General features: G+C 48.6%; 1 protein-coding gene and 1 pseudogene across 1 annotated transcript in view; one reads left to right on the top strand and one right to left on the bottom strand.

The window, feature by feature from the left end:
- ALDH16A1 (aldehyde dehydrogenase 16 family member A1) overlaps positions 1-14,230 on the top strand; it is a 214,936-nt gene that overhangs the window by 175,653 nt on the left and 25,053 nt on the right. Inside the window, exon 16 of the mRNA XM_040327630.1 lies at positions 2,137-2,262. Coding sequence (XP_040183564.1) covers positions 2,137-2,262 — 126 coding nt within the window. The remainder of the gene's footprint in view (positions 1-2,136; positions 2,263-14,230) is intronic.
- On the bottom strand, positions 12,474-12,592 carry LOC120916690 (annotated as a pseudogene).

Raw genomic sequence — 14,230 nt, 5'->3', positions numbered from 1 at the left:
AGAAGATTAACATAAAACACGCCCCCCTGTCCCACATTTGAATTAGGCGGGCTTACGCCGGCCGATTTACGCTACGCAACTTACGGAGCAAGTGATTTGAGAATACAGCACTTGCCCGTCTAAGTTGCGGCGGCGTAACGTAAATCGGATACGTTACGCCGCAGCAAACATACGCACTCCTACGAGAATCTGGCCCTATGTATTTAAATACACAACATTGGAGGTAATGCTTGTGTTATTTTGTTTATATTCTTTTGGTACCATTGTGGATCATGCCTCATATGTGATTCAATATCTCGACTCTGCATATGTAATACTCCATATGGTCTGCTTGAAGTGCAGCCCTCATTTGTATGTGGCTGTATGAATTGGAAAGCTTTTACCTGACCTCTACATTGTCACGTGCAATCTGCAATAGAGGAGCCCCTCTCTCTGTAAGCCATTTTGAAAGACTCCTGAAAAGTGAGTTAAGGGGTAATCACTATGGGCCAGATTCACAGCGGCGATACGACGGAGTATCTCAGATACTCCGTCGTATCTCTCAGAGTATCTATGCGACTGATTCATAGAACCAGTTACGCATAGATATCCCTAAGATCCGACAGGTGTAATTGTTTTACACTGTCGGATCTTAGGATGCAGTACCGCGGCCGCCGCTGGGGGGAGTTTGCGTTGTAAACCAGCGTCGGGTATGCAAATTAGGAGTTACGGCGATCCACGATTGTTTTTCGCGTTCGCTACGTCGACGCTAGTCTAGTTTCCCGTCGCAAAGTTAGTCGTCGTTTTGGGTGCCTTAACTTTACACAGCAAACGTATTGCTGTATAAAGTATGGCCGTCGTTCCCGCGCCGAAATTTTAAATTTCACGTCGTTTGCGTAAGACGTCCGGGAATACAGAAGTACGCTACGCACGTCGCCGATCGAAAAAATGACGTCAGTTCGCGCAAAGCACGGAGGGAATTTCGAAACGGAGCACGCGCAGTAGGTCCGGCGCGGGAGCGCGCCTAATTTAAATGGTATCCGCCCATTCGATTTGGACCGCCTTGTATCGTGTTTACGATACACCACCGCAAGTTTCCAGGTAAGTGCTTTGTGGATCGGCCACTAAAACTGAAAACTTGCGGCGGTGTAACGTAACGGCTTACGTTACACGGGCCTGAATCTGGCCCTCTGTGTTTAATTTTTTTAATACTTGCCTCCTCTGTGCAATAGATTTGGACAGAGCAGCCCCGGGGCGATACTCCTTTTCCTGGGTCCCACACTGGCACTCCTGGCTCCTCCTCTTTCTTGGTGTGCCGCCAAAGAAAGCTGTTTCCTATTATGGCACACCTGTAGGCTCACTGATATGTACAGCCCTGGATCGAGTGAGGGCTCGTGTAAGTAAGGGGGGCGAAGGGCCAAACTGCCACCTAAACATTTTTACTTTAATGCAAGGATTGCATTAAGGTAAAAAATGCTTCTAACAAGTGTCAAAGTGCAAAAAAAGCACATACCAAGCCCTTACAATAGGTGCTAATTAGCAGATAATTATGTCCATGGAAGTGGCAGTAAATGGGTGGTGCAAGATCTGCAGCTTGTCTATAATAGCCAAGGGTCAGAACCACAGAAAAAAAAATAACCCAGGGAGGAACAGTAGGAATGATGATTCGCAGCTCCATGTGTAATGGGTCTAAGGGGAATCTTGCAAAACAAAGAAGCCACCAGGGCGCTGAATTGGTAAATGTAGCAATGATTTAATTGGAATAAAAATGTAGCAACTTAAATGACAGTCTGCGGTAAACATCTTACGAATTGGAAGTGGATATTCAGAAGCAAGGACACAGCGGGATGGTGAAAGCCTGTTTTTCAGCTGCGAAAAGTTATACTGCAGGCGGACTGGGCTTTCACCATCCCAGCTCTGTGTTCGTTTTTCCGAGTATCTACTTCCTATGCCTAAGCTGTTTACCTACTGTACACATTTTTATCATTGCTACATTTACTGTTCAGCACCCTGGTGGCTTCTTTGATTTGTAAAGAATGCTTGGGTTTTAGAACCATTTTAATTTTCCTCTTCACCCTGATCATAGCAGATTATTATATACAGCTCACAGCATTTCTTATATATCTTTGGTATTAATCATTTTTATTTTTCATAAAGGTTTTTGACACCTCAGACCTTCCAGGTGGAGTTGTGAATATTCTTACTGGTGGCCGTGACCATTTGACCAAATACCTAGTGGAGCATCAAGATATACAAGCCGTGTGGTACTTTGGATCTGAACAGGTAAAATAATAACATCCATGTCAATGTGTTCATGTAATGTCCATGTAGTCAGTCTTCGTTTGGAATTCCATTTTGCACAATGAAGATTTCATACAAAACAAATGTGCCTTTGCTTAACCCCTGTTTAACACCCATTCTATTGGGTAAAAGAAGCCATACAGTATATAAAAATAAAAATGCATACCATGGACCTTTTTGGAATTGAGATTTTTTTTCTCTTGCATTCGTTTTAAGTTTACGATGTCGCCATACTATTTTGATCTAGATGTCCCCTTCTGTCCTCCCCATAAACAACCAAAGTTAATTATATAAAAAAAGGCAATATTATACAGTTTGAAGAAAACGATCTTCGCAAGACACTTATACAAGTAATAAAAAAAGAAAATGCCATAGTAGCAGGCATTTTGAAAAAAGTTATTTGGATGCATTCAATGGCCTAAATGTCAGTAGTAAATTCTGGTGCATGTTGTCCTGCCCCATGATGTTCCTGGCACATTCTGCATGCCTGCATGTCATATAGGACAGCTATGAACAGGCAACAGAAGGGAGAGGATATGCGCATATGCAGACATCTATCTGATCATTCTCAGGTCAAGAAATCCAGCCTGAGGATCAAGGAAAGGGCATAATGGACTTCTGACCAAGGTACCTCCAGGATGTGTAACACAAGTCACATGACTGGAGGTGGGTGCAAATGTAAAACTGAAAATGTATTAACAATTATACTCCCCCAGATGGCTGCAGCACCAATTCAAGCTGCATCTGTCCCCTGCTGCCTCTAAGACCATGAACTGCGCAATCAAACACCACTTGTCACTCTGCTGTGCCCCTCCAGCACTCACTTGAGCACCAGGCTGTGCAGGAACAGCTGGCTCATGCTCTCAGCAGGATGCTAAGAGGCTGAGTAGCTGCTGGTCCTGGCTTCTGGGTGGATCCTGACTGTAAAGCAGAATCGATCCAGAGCCTGGACCGGTTAAGTGACATTAGAATGAAATGTAGTCATGTGATCTATAGAAGTAGGGTCAAAAGAGCTTCCCAGAGATACAATCACAAGCAGAAATGAGATAGTGACAGGCAATCCTAGACCATTTTACCGGCACAATTGTACCTATTGGAAGATAATAGTACATAGTGCTAAACCTCCCCAATAGTTCTACGGACTGCAAAAAAAACCTGACAGGAGTTCTAACTACCCCCATGATCTCTAGATTTGTCAGAAAACCTTACATTTCCTTTCAGAATCAACATTTTCTATGGGATACTATACTAAAATACTACAACTGTGGGCCATTGATTGCAAGATTCGTTAATTTGCACAGTGAACAGTAAACACTGCATTTTATAGCACTGATCACTGTGAAAATGACAATGGTCCAAGTTAAAAAAAAATCACTGATTGCCGCCATTACTAGCAAAAAAAAAAAATTATAAAAATGCCATAAAACTATCCCCTATTTTGTAAACGCTATAACTTTTGCGCAAACCAATCAATAAACACTTATTGCAATTTTTTTTTTTTTTTTTTTACCAATAATATGTAGAAGAACACGTATCGGCCTAAACTGAGGAAAAAATGTTTCTCTTATCGTCCATGGACGGACACAGCTCCTTAAATCTTGACAAGTGGGTTATGTTCCCTGTTTACAGGAGAGGACTAGGCAGAAACATGTTAAATAGTTAAATACATGTTACATTAACAGAGTTGAACAGCCCCGCCCAGGGGGCGGTCCCTCCAGACATAACCCTCCTCACTGCAGCTTGCAGCCTCAGTTTCGTTCTGCCTAGCAAAGGAGAAGGACGTATGGCTCCCTTTGGGCCCAGCGCCCTGAGGAGAAGTTTTATTTTATTTTACTTTACTTTTTCTTGAAGAATCTTCTTTCAACTGTTGGCTGAGAGACAGGCTGGATATTATAGATCCTTGTAGTCTACTCAGTCCGACCAGCAAGCGTGGGCACACCTTTGCAAAGAGGCTTGGTCTGCCACGCCATACCCCATGACTCCTGGGGTGGCCGGTGAGCTTTGCTCCGAGGTCCACATATGACTGGGCTGTGGTGTTGTCTCACTCACAGTGGACCGGGCCGACAGCTACCTCCATTTCGGTTGTAGTTCTGTCAGGAATGCGTCAGCGAGTCCTCGCTTGGACGGGTAAGTACAGTCCCTCCTGCTTCGGTGGGTTGGTACAGCTGGGCATTCCTGGGGTTCGGGGGTCCCTTCCCCTTACTTCCCTGCTCCTTTCCCTTGCTGCATTGCTAACATTGCCGCTGTCAGGGGGGAGGGGGCCTTCCTGAGGGGACTGTGTTATCTGGCCTGTGTTTTTTCTTTTTTGTATTGGGCTTTCCTGTGAGGTAAAAAGCCCTGTGATGAGCACAGATGTTTATGATTATACTTCAGCAGACGCTGACTGATTGGTGACACCTGTAACGGTTTTGCTTTTTATGCTGTATCTGTGTCTTATCCTTAAATAAAACAGCCCTATGAGGCTTTTTCTGTTTAAACACAGGTCCCTGCAAAAGTTACCTCACGGTTCTTTTCCTCTCACAGACAGCACTGGGCAGTCTCCTCCTGAGGGAGTCCCCTGGTTACCCCTGGTCAGCGCAGCAAGTGGGTGAGAGGCCCTGAATAGGGCTCTAGGAGCTTTTGTCTATTTGTATGGACAGGTGTGCATATTATAATACACACTATATGTAAATATTGGAGTCAGTATCTGGGTCCTTCCCCACATGCTGGTGGTGGCAGCAGGTGTTAGCACCTGTGATTCCCACAGAGTTTTTATTGTTAGTCCTGGACACAGTTTGTGCCAGGGTGGGGGTGGACTGCGGGCGGGGGTAAAAGAGTGCCCCCTTCCCCCGTTATCCCCTGGGGAATGCTCTGTTATGGAGCCATGGACTAGGTACCTAGTTAAAAAAAAAAAAAAAAAAAAAAAAAAAAAGGCAGAATAAGGCATTTATGGGTGCGCTTTTTACTGCTGCAAGGGACTCTCCTAAGCTGCATAGTGCAGCTGGGTTTCCGCTGAGGGCTCGGTCTTTTTTGGATCACACAAATCAGACCGCTGTGTAGGTTTTTTCCTTCTGTGCCCTTCTTTGATAATTTCTGAGATGCGGAATGAGAAAAGCCACTGAGGGCTTTTGTAGTCCCTCACCGCCTGGCGGGAACCCCCGCTTGTATGGATCTGACTGATAGAAGATCCGAAGTACTGACCCGTTCCATGTTTACCATGCTGGGGTCTGGCTTGCGGCCTATTGTGGCCACTACACTGGGGTCTCAGTGGTCGCTGGCGCTATTTTTTGGGAGATTTTTCAATTACATTGAAAACTCCCATTGGCGCCCATTTTGTCGTAGCCACGCTATGGCGCAGCTTACATTGTGCTGGCCTTTTTCCTGTGGCCGCGTTCTGAACGCTCGGCGGCCATCTTGGAGTAGTCCTGACCCCTAGTGCTGTATACAACTCACAGAGTGAGCATTTTGCACCAGACAGTGGAGGAGCACCGACTCTCTCCTGAGGTTATTAGCCTAGCGGACCAGCTGGTCCAGGGCCTCATATAGGTCTGTGATGCTTCATTGAATGCTGCGCCCTTGTTATCCAGGGCGTCTGTTTCAGAATGGTTTTATGCACACGGTGGTGTAGTGCTTAACTCCATTACTTGGCAGCAAAAGAGTCATTGGTTCGAATCTGCACACTGACGCCAATCTGCACACTGACGCCAATCTGCCTGGAGCTTGCACCCTGTGTCTGTGTGGGTTTCCTCCGGGTACTCCGGTTTCCTCCAAAGACATGTGTGCATACACCTACATAATATACATACACACTATGTGTGTGTATTATTTAGGGGCAACCCTCCCAGGCCGTCAAAGGCCCAGCTGGGGGACTAATCTGTCCCTGGGTGCATAAGCCGATCACGCCGGCACCCAAATCCTGCCAATGTATATAGCCTTCCCTCCCTGTCTCTAGGTGGGAGGGGCGGCTTGCAGGTTCACAATTCAGTGAAACCTCCCTGCTCTCCGACTAGTGGGTCTGCGAGGTGGTCTCTTCGGAGTACTAGATAGGGTTTCCTCCTATCCACAGAACAAAGTTCTGTCCTTGTGTCTTCCCCTCCCGGCACGTCGGTCTGCCTTGGGCAGTGTGGGATTTGCTAAGCTGCAAGGTAATTTTACCTTTCCTGCAGGACGAGAGTTTTGGGGTTTTCTATGGGCCTCAGGCCCTAAATACCTTTGTGAACGTCGGGTAGTTCCGCATGGAATCCATTTGTTCGGTGGTAGCTGCGCTTCATCCGGGGGATGTCCTGACGTCCTCGGACATCAGGGACGCATACATGCATGTCCCGTTTTGCACATGTCACAGTGTTTTTTTCTGTGCTTCGTGATGAGAGAAGGGTCTCTGTCAGCCTGTGGCCCTCCCTTTTGATCTGGCGTCAGCACCATGGGTTTTCAGCTAGGAGCTCGCACTTATTTGAATTTTGTTGGGACAGCGAGGCTTTGCCTCATTGGCTACTTTGACGACTTTCTTCTGAGAGCAGCTTCTGTCTCCGACCTAGTGGATGGGTTATTCCCATTCAGACCCTCCGAAGATTCGGGTGGATGTTAAACGTTTAGGCCAGAAAGTGTAGCTCAGTGGCAGCAAGCCTGCCCTACATGTGTGCGACCCAGGGTTCAAATTATGGGCATGCTAGGTTCCGACTCAGCGTTGGAGTATCTAGTGTTGATCCAGACTCCTCAGTGGCAAGGTCCTTCTTCCCCTGGAGAAATTGCAGACTCTTCAGTCTGCGGAGAAGGTATTGGCATCACGCAATCGGTCTTCTCTCCGGGCGCCTGCTGGTTCAGGGTCTGTGGGTAGCCTCCTTCAAGGTGGTACTGTATGCCCAGTTCCACACCCTGGTTTTCCAGTGGAACTACTGTCCAGGTGGTAAAAATCTCTTGTCTCTGAAATCATTAGATTCCTGTGCGCCACCTAGTCAGAGTCTCTCTGAGTTGGTGACAGAGATTCCCGACTCTTCGGTCCGGGAAGTTGTTCCTTCCTTCCAGTGGTCGGTGTTTACGACGAATGCCAGCTCACGGGTTGTGAACCTGGAGGTTCACAAAACTGGGGGGTCCAGTCGGCCCTGAGTCGCTGGACTTGCGTGGACCTATGACCACACCTCCTTGAATGTGTCTGGTCTCGGTAGCTACCCAGGGTCGGGCCTGGCTAGTGCCTGGTGGAAGACCGCCTGGGAATACCAGGTGCTGTCTACTGTTCATTGTCCTACTATTTTAGGCGATCAGGCTATGCTTCTCCTTGTGGTCGACCAATCTGGTTTCAGCCGGACAACGCCACGGCCGTGGCTTCAGTCTACCATCAGGTATGCCGGCAGGCAGACTACTGGAGTCGCCAGATGCTGGACCAGGGCGACTGGTCTTTGTGCTTGGGGTGTTTCGGCTCCCTTGCAGGAGGTGAGCCTCACATGGCATGGATCTCCTGGCAGCTTGTCTCCGCCGCAAGGGTGTCAGTTAGTGGCCAGGTCTAGTGATCTTGTACAGACGCGTCAGTCGCGCTGGTGGCCCTGTGTTGTCTGTATCGGTGATTTTTTGCCATTCCTCCATGGTAGTTGCTTCCTCGGCCGCTCCACAGAGTGGATGCTGAGGAGATCCCGATGATTCTAATCGCTCCAGATTAATCTCGGCGTCCTTGGTACGCTGATATCGGGCGCCTGGTAGCGGAGGCACCCTGGCGATTGCCAGGGCAGGAGGTTCCTGTCTCAAGGTCCCATACTTCCTCCTGTTGTACAGTCACTGACTTGCTTAACATGGTTATTGGAAGCCAGACTTTAGGTGACCAGGGTCTGTCTGACTCGGTCATCTCAACAGGGCACCGTAGTCTTCTTCCGGAGGATCTACCGTCGCACCTCTCTTGGTGCGAAGGGATGGAGTGACGTCCACGGGCGTACTTTCAATGTCCAGGGTCCTGCTGTTTTTAAAGCTTGGATTGGATCTAAAAATTGCTTAAAGCACCGTTTGGGGGCAGATTTCAGCTTTGGCTGTGTTCTTTTAGTGGCCTTTTTGCGGCCCGTTCCCTGGTGGGTCCCCTTTTTTTGTGTGCAAGGGGTTTGTCATATACTTTCCCCTCTTGGCCCATCTCTTCCCCCATGAGTTTGGACTCTGGTGCTCTCGGTTCTTCAGGAACCTTCCTTTTGGAAACATCAGAGAGATTTTCTCTTGACACTATCTCAGAAGGTGGCCCCTTTAGTGGCCTTTACCTCTGTTAGAGGGGTTTCTGAGTTGGCGGTCTTGTCTTGCAAGCCGCCATGCTTGATCCCCCATAAGGATTAGGTGATGGTGCGCCCGCGACCTTCCCTTCTTCCGAAGGAGGTTTCGGCCTTTCATACTTTAGGCGTGGTACGCGCTTTGCGGGTATACCAGCCTACTACGGCTCCATTTCGGAGCTTCTGACTCTCTTTTGTGTCGGTGTCTGGTCCACAAAAGGGCCTGGCGGTCTCGTCGACCACCATTTCTCGGTGGATCGGGCAGGCCGTCATACAGGCCTATGCTCCTAAGGGCGGGCCCCCCTTTCCGGTCACGGCACTTTCGACCAGGGCAATTGGTGCTTCCTGGGTTTTTTTTTTTTTCCCGACATCATGCGTCGGTCTCACAGGTGTGCGAGGCGGCGATTTGCTCGTCCGTTCACGCTTTTTCCAGAATTTACATGGTTGCTGTGAGTGCATCTTATGATGTTTTTTTCAGCCGCTAGTTTTTGCCGGCGGCTGTTTAAAGTTGCACCTCCTCCGTTGAGGAGCTCTGCTTGTTTTGGGGTGAAGTTAAAATTGTTTTTACTGATATATTTCCCACCCCTCGTTTTTTGACACTGCTTGGGGACGTCCCACTTGTCAAGATTTAAGGAGCTGTGTCCGTCCATGGACGATAAGAGAAAATAGGATTTTTTGTACTCACCGTAAAATCCTTTTCTCTGAAGTCCATGGACGGACACAGCTCCCACCCCTCCTTTTTAGGTTTGTACTGCTTGTTACGAACTGAGGCTGCAAGCTGCAGTGAGGAGGGTTATGTCTGGAGGGACCGCCCCCTGGGCGGGGCTGTTCAACTCTGTTAATGTAACATGTATTTAACTATTTAACATGTTTCTGCCTAGTCCTCTCCTGTAAACAGGGAACATAACCCACTTGTCAAGATTTAAGGAGCTGTGTCCGTCCATGGACTTCAGAGAAAAGGATTTTACGGTGAGTACAAAAAATCCTATTTTTTTTTATATATTTTTGGGGGATATTTATTATAGCAAAAAGTAAAAAATAGGATTTTTTGTACTCACCGTAAAATCCTTTTCTCTGAGTCCGTGGACGGACACAGCTCCTTAAAGTGGAGTTCCACCCAAAAGTGGAACTCTGGCCGGCACGTCGCTGGAACGTGGAGCAGGTGAGTGCTTGTTTATTAAAAGCCAGCAGCCACACTTTTTGTAGCTGCTGACTTTTAATAAACATGAAAAATGCCTGGAACTCCCCTTTAAATCTTGACAAGTGGGTTATGTTCCCCGTTTACAGGAAAGGACTAGGCAGAAACATGTTAGATAATTAAATACATGTTACATTAACAGAGTTCAACATCCCCGCCCAGGGGGCGGTCCCTCCAGACATAACCCTCCTCCCTGCAGTATGCAGCCTCAGTTTGTAACAAGCAGTACAAACCTAAAAAGGAGGGGTGGGTGCTGTGTCCGTCCATGGACTCAGAGAAAAGGATTTTACGTTGAGTACAAAAAATCCTAATTTCTCTTATCTTCCATGGACGGACACAGCTCCTTTAAATCTTGACAAGTGGGACGTCCCCAAGCAGTGTCAAAAAACGAGGGGTGGGAACAGTATTAGTAAAACTAATTGTAACTTCACCCCAAAACAATACAAAAAAGCCCCCCCCCCCCCCCCCGGGGGGAAAACAAAAGAGATGTATTCTCCCGGAGATAAAGATGCCAAAAGTGGGCCGCTCACCAGACCAGGTTATATGTGGAGATCATACTGAACCATGTGACATTGAGCTGTGATATTCAGGTCACGACATCATTCATTGATCAGCCACAGCGCATAGCTAACTTATCTAATTTTACTCTGATATATGTCCTGCTTGGACTTGATCAGCTTAGAGGCTGATCATCCAACCAAATGCTGGGTAGTCGGCTGGACAAATTCCAGCTGATTTTTCCAGTCTGAGTAATTTGCATGCATTCATCCCATATGTAGTCAGTGTCTATTTAGATAACGTTCTCTAATTATTAAAATTTTTATATTGGGTGTTGGTGATGGGTGTCAAAGTGTCTGAATTTATGTGATTGCTAAATTTTTGTATCAATAAACCCCTTTTTTATGCGGCACGGCCCACTTTTGGCATCTTTATCTCCGGGAGGATACGTCTCTTTTGTTTTCCCCCCGGGAGGGGTCTTTTTTGTATTGCATTGTAATCTGCCAATGGACACCGCACCTTAATTGGTGAGTCCGCAACTAATGGTTTGCTGTGACAGGAACAATATCCTACACAGTTAATTAATATAGTGAGCATAGAACCTGCCCCCACCTTCTTTTTCACCCCAAAACAAGCAGAGCTCCTCAACGGAGGAGGCGCAACTTTAAACAGCCGCCTGCAAAACCTAGCGGCCGAAAGAAGCATCAGAAGATGCACTCACAGCAACCATGTAAATTCTGGAAAAAGCATGAACGGACGACCAAGTCGCCACCTCGCACACCTGTGAGACCAACGCATGATGTCGGGAAAAAAACCCAGGAAGCACCAATTGCCCTGGTTAAAAGTGCCATGACCGTAAAGGGGGGACCCGCATCCTAAGAGCATAGGCCTTTATGACGGTCTGCCTGATCCACCGAGAAATGGTGGTCGACGAGGCCGCCAGGCCCTTTTGTGGACCAGACACCAACACAAAAAAGAGTCAGATCTCAGAAACAGAGCCGTAGCAGGCAGGTAAACCCACAAAGCACGTACCACGTCCAAAGAATGTAGCGCAACCTCCTTAGGATGCGCCGGCCAAGGACACAAGGATGAAAGAACAATGTCCTTGTTAAGGTGAAATGAACGAAACCACCTGAATGGAAGAAGGGAAGGTCGCGGGCACACCACCACCTAATCCTTATGGAGGATCAAGTATGGCGGCTTGCAAGACAAGACCGCCAACTCAGAAACCCTTCTAACAGAGGTAAAGGCCACCAAAGGGGCCACCTTCTGAGATAGTGTCAAGAGAAAAATCTCTCTGATGTTTCCCAAAGGAAGGTTCCTGAAGAACCGAGAGCACCAGAGTCAAAACTCATGCGGGAAGAGGTGGGCCAAGAGGGGAAAGGATATGACAAACCCCCTGCACAAAAAGGTACCCACCAGGGAACGGGCTGCAAAAAGGCCACTGAAAGAACAAAGCCAAGGCTGAAATCTGCCCCCAAACGGTTCCTTAAGCAATTTTTAGATCCACTCCAAGCTGTAAAAACACCAGGACCCTGGACACAGAGTACGTCCATGGACGTCACTCCATCTCTTCGCACCAAGAGATGTAGACCTTCCAGGTGCAACGGTAGATCTTCCGGAAGAAGGCTACTGTGCCCTCAGCATGGTTAAGATGACCGAGTCGGACAGACCCCAGTCTCCTAAAGTCTGGCTTCCAATAGCCATGTTGAGCAAGTCAGTGACTGTACAACAGGAGGAAGTATGGGACCTTGAGACAGAAGGACCTCCCGCCCTTGCAACCGCCAGGGTAACCCCGATACCAGACGTTCGATATCGGCGTACCAAGGACGCCAAGGCCAATCTGGAGCGATTAGAATCATCGGGATCCCCTCAGCCTCCACTCTGTGGAGCAGCCGAGGAAGCAACTACGATGGAGGAACGGCAAAAACCCGCCGATACAGACCCCACAGGGCCACCAGCGTGGTGACGCGTCTGTACAAGATCACTAGACCTGGCCACTAACTTTGACACTGTTGCGGTGGAGACGAGCGGCGAGGAGATCCATGCCCTGTGAGACTCGCCTCCTGCAAGGGAGCAGAAACACCCACAAGCACAAAGATCCTGGTCCAGCTTCTGACGATTCCAGTAGTCCGCCTGCCGGTATACCTGATGGTAGACCGAAGCCACGGCCGTGGCGTTGTCTGGCTAAATCCAGATCGGACGACCTTGCAACTTCGACCACGAGGAGAAGCATAGCCTGATCGCCCAAAATAGTAGGACAATGAACGGTAGGTAGACAGGGTCCACAGCACCTGGTATTCCCAGGCGGTCTCCCACCCAGGTACTAACCAGGCCCTACTCTGGGTAGCTACCGAGATCAGACAAGAGCGGACGCATTCAGGAAGGTGTGGCCGTAGGCCCATGAAAGTCCAGTGACTCGGGGCCGACTGGACCCCCCAGGTGCCCCCACAACTCGTGAGGCTGGCGTCCGTCGTGAACACCGACCACTGGAAACAACTTTCCAGACCGAAGAGTCAGGCATCTCCGTCACCAACTCACAGAGAGACTCTGACTAGGTGGCGCTTGTCTCTGATGATTTCAGAGACAGGAGATCTTTACTACCTGGACAGTATTTCCCCCGTAAAACCTGAGTGTGGAACTGGGCATAAGGTACCGCCTCGAAGGAGGCTACCCACAGGCCCCGGACTTGCATGTACACAGAGAGAAGAACAATTGTGTGATGCCAATACCTTCACCGCAGGTGAAGTCTGCAATTTCTCCAGGGGAAGAAGGACCTTCGCCACCGAGGAGTCTGGATTAACCCTAGATACTCCAACGCCAAGTCGGAACCAGGACCGACTACAAATGTTTAACACCCACCCGAAACCTCGGAGGGTCTGAATGGCTATCAACATATCTACTCGGTCTGAGACAGAAGCTGCTCTCAAAAGAAAGTCGTCCAAGTAGCCCACGAGGCAAAGCCTCGCTGTCCCAACAAAGTTAGGATAAGTGCGAGCTCCTAGGTGAAAACCCTTGGTGCTGACGCCAGATCAAAAGGGAGGGCCACAGACTGACAGAGGCCCTCCCCCATCACGAAGCACAGAAACCTCTGTGAAATGTGCAAAACGGGACATGCATGTATGCGTCCCTGATGTCCGAGGACGCCAGAACTTCCCCCGGATGGAGCGCAGCTACCACCAAATGAATGGATTCCAGCGGAACTACCCGACATTCACAAAGGTATTCAGGGCCTGAGGCCCATAGAAAACCCCAAACCTCTCGTCCTGCAGGAAAGGTAAAATTACCCATGGAGGACTGAGGGAGGAGAGTGCTCTACCCTCCAATGACATCCTTGATAATGTCGTCCAGCGAGGATCCAAAAGGTCTCCCACCCATGAAGGGCAAATCCGCCAGGGCGTAGGTTAGAGGCCTGGCCAGCAGACCAGCATTCCAACCAGAGAAAGCAGCATAAAACCATCTCTGAAACAGAAGCCCTGGATAACAAGGGTGCGACATTCAATGAAGCATCACAGACCTATACAAGGCCCTGGACCAGCTGTTCCGCTAGCCTAATAACTTTGGGAGAGAGTCGGTACTCCTCCACTCTCTGGTGCAAAATGCTCACTCCGTGAGTGACTGATACCCCAGAGTAGTGGCCATAATAGGCCGCAAGTCCGACCCCAGCATGGTAAACATGGAACGGGTCAGTACTTCGGATCTTCTATCAGTCGGATCCATACAAGTGGTGATTCCTGCAACAGGGAGAGTGGTCACCTATACATGACAACCGGAGGGTCCACCACCGGAGAAGAAGCCCACCTCTTGAATAGGCTCTCCTCAAAGGGGCACTGAACCGCCAGGTGGTGAGGGACTACAAATACTCTGTCTAAAATGTGTGTGCAAAATTAGTCAAACGATTTGCTCAATTGAGCAATATCAATCCCTAATGCAGGATTAGTGGATCAGATTGCATCACATAGACAGTGCGTGACCCGCTCAAGGAAATGTGAACACAGGGGCAGATTAGTATCAATAAGATTGTCTAGTGTGTGCTGGT

The sequence above is a fragment of the Rana temporaria genome, chromosome 10 (genome assembly GCF_905171775.1).
Source record: "Rana temporaria chromosome 10, aRanTem1.1, whole genome shotgun sequence".
Taxonomy (NCBI): Eukaryota; Metazoa; Chordata; class Amphibia; order Anura; family Ranidae; genus Rana; species Rana temporaria.
The sequence above is the reverse complement of the archived record's forward strand: the minus strand, read 5'-3'. Positions and strand labels throughout refer to the sequence as shown.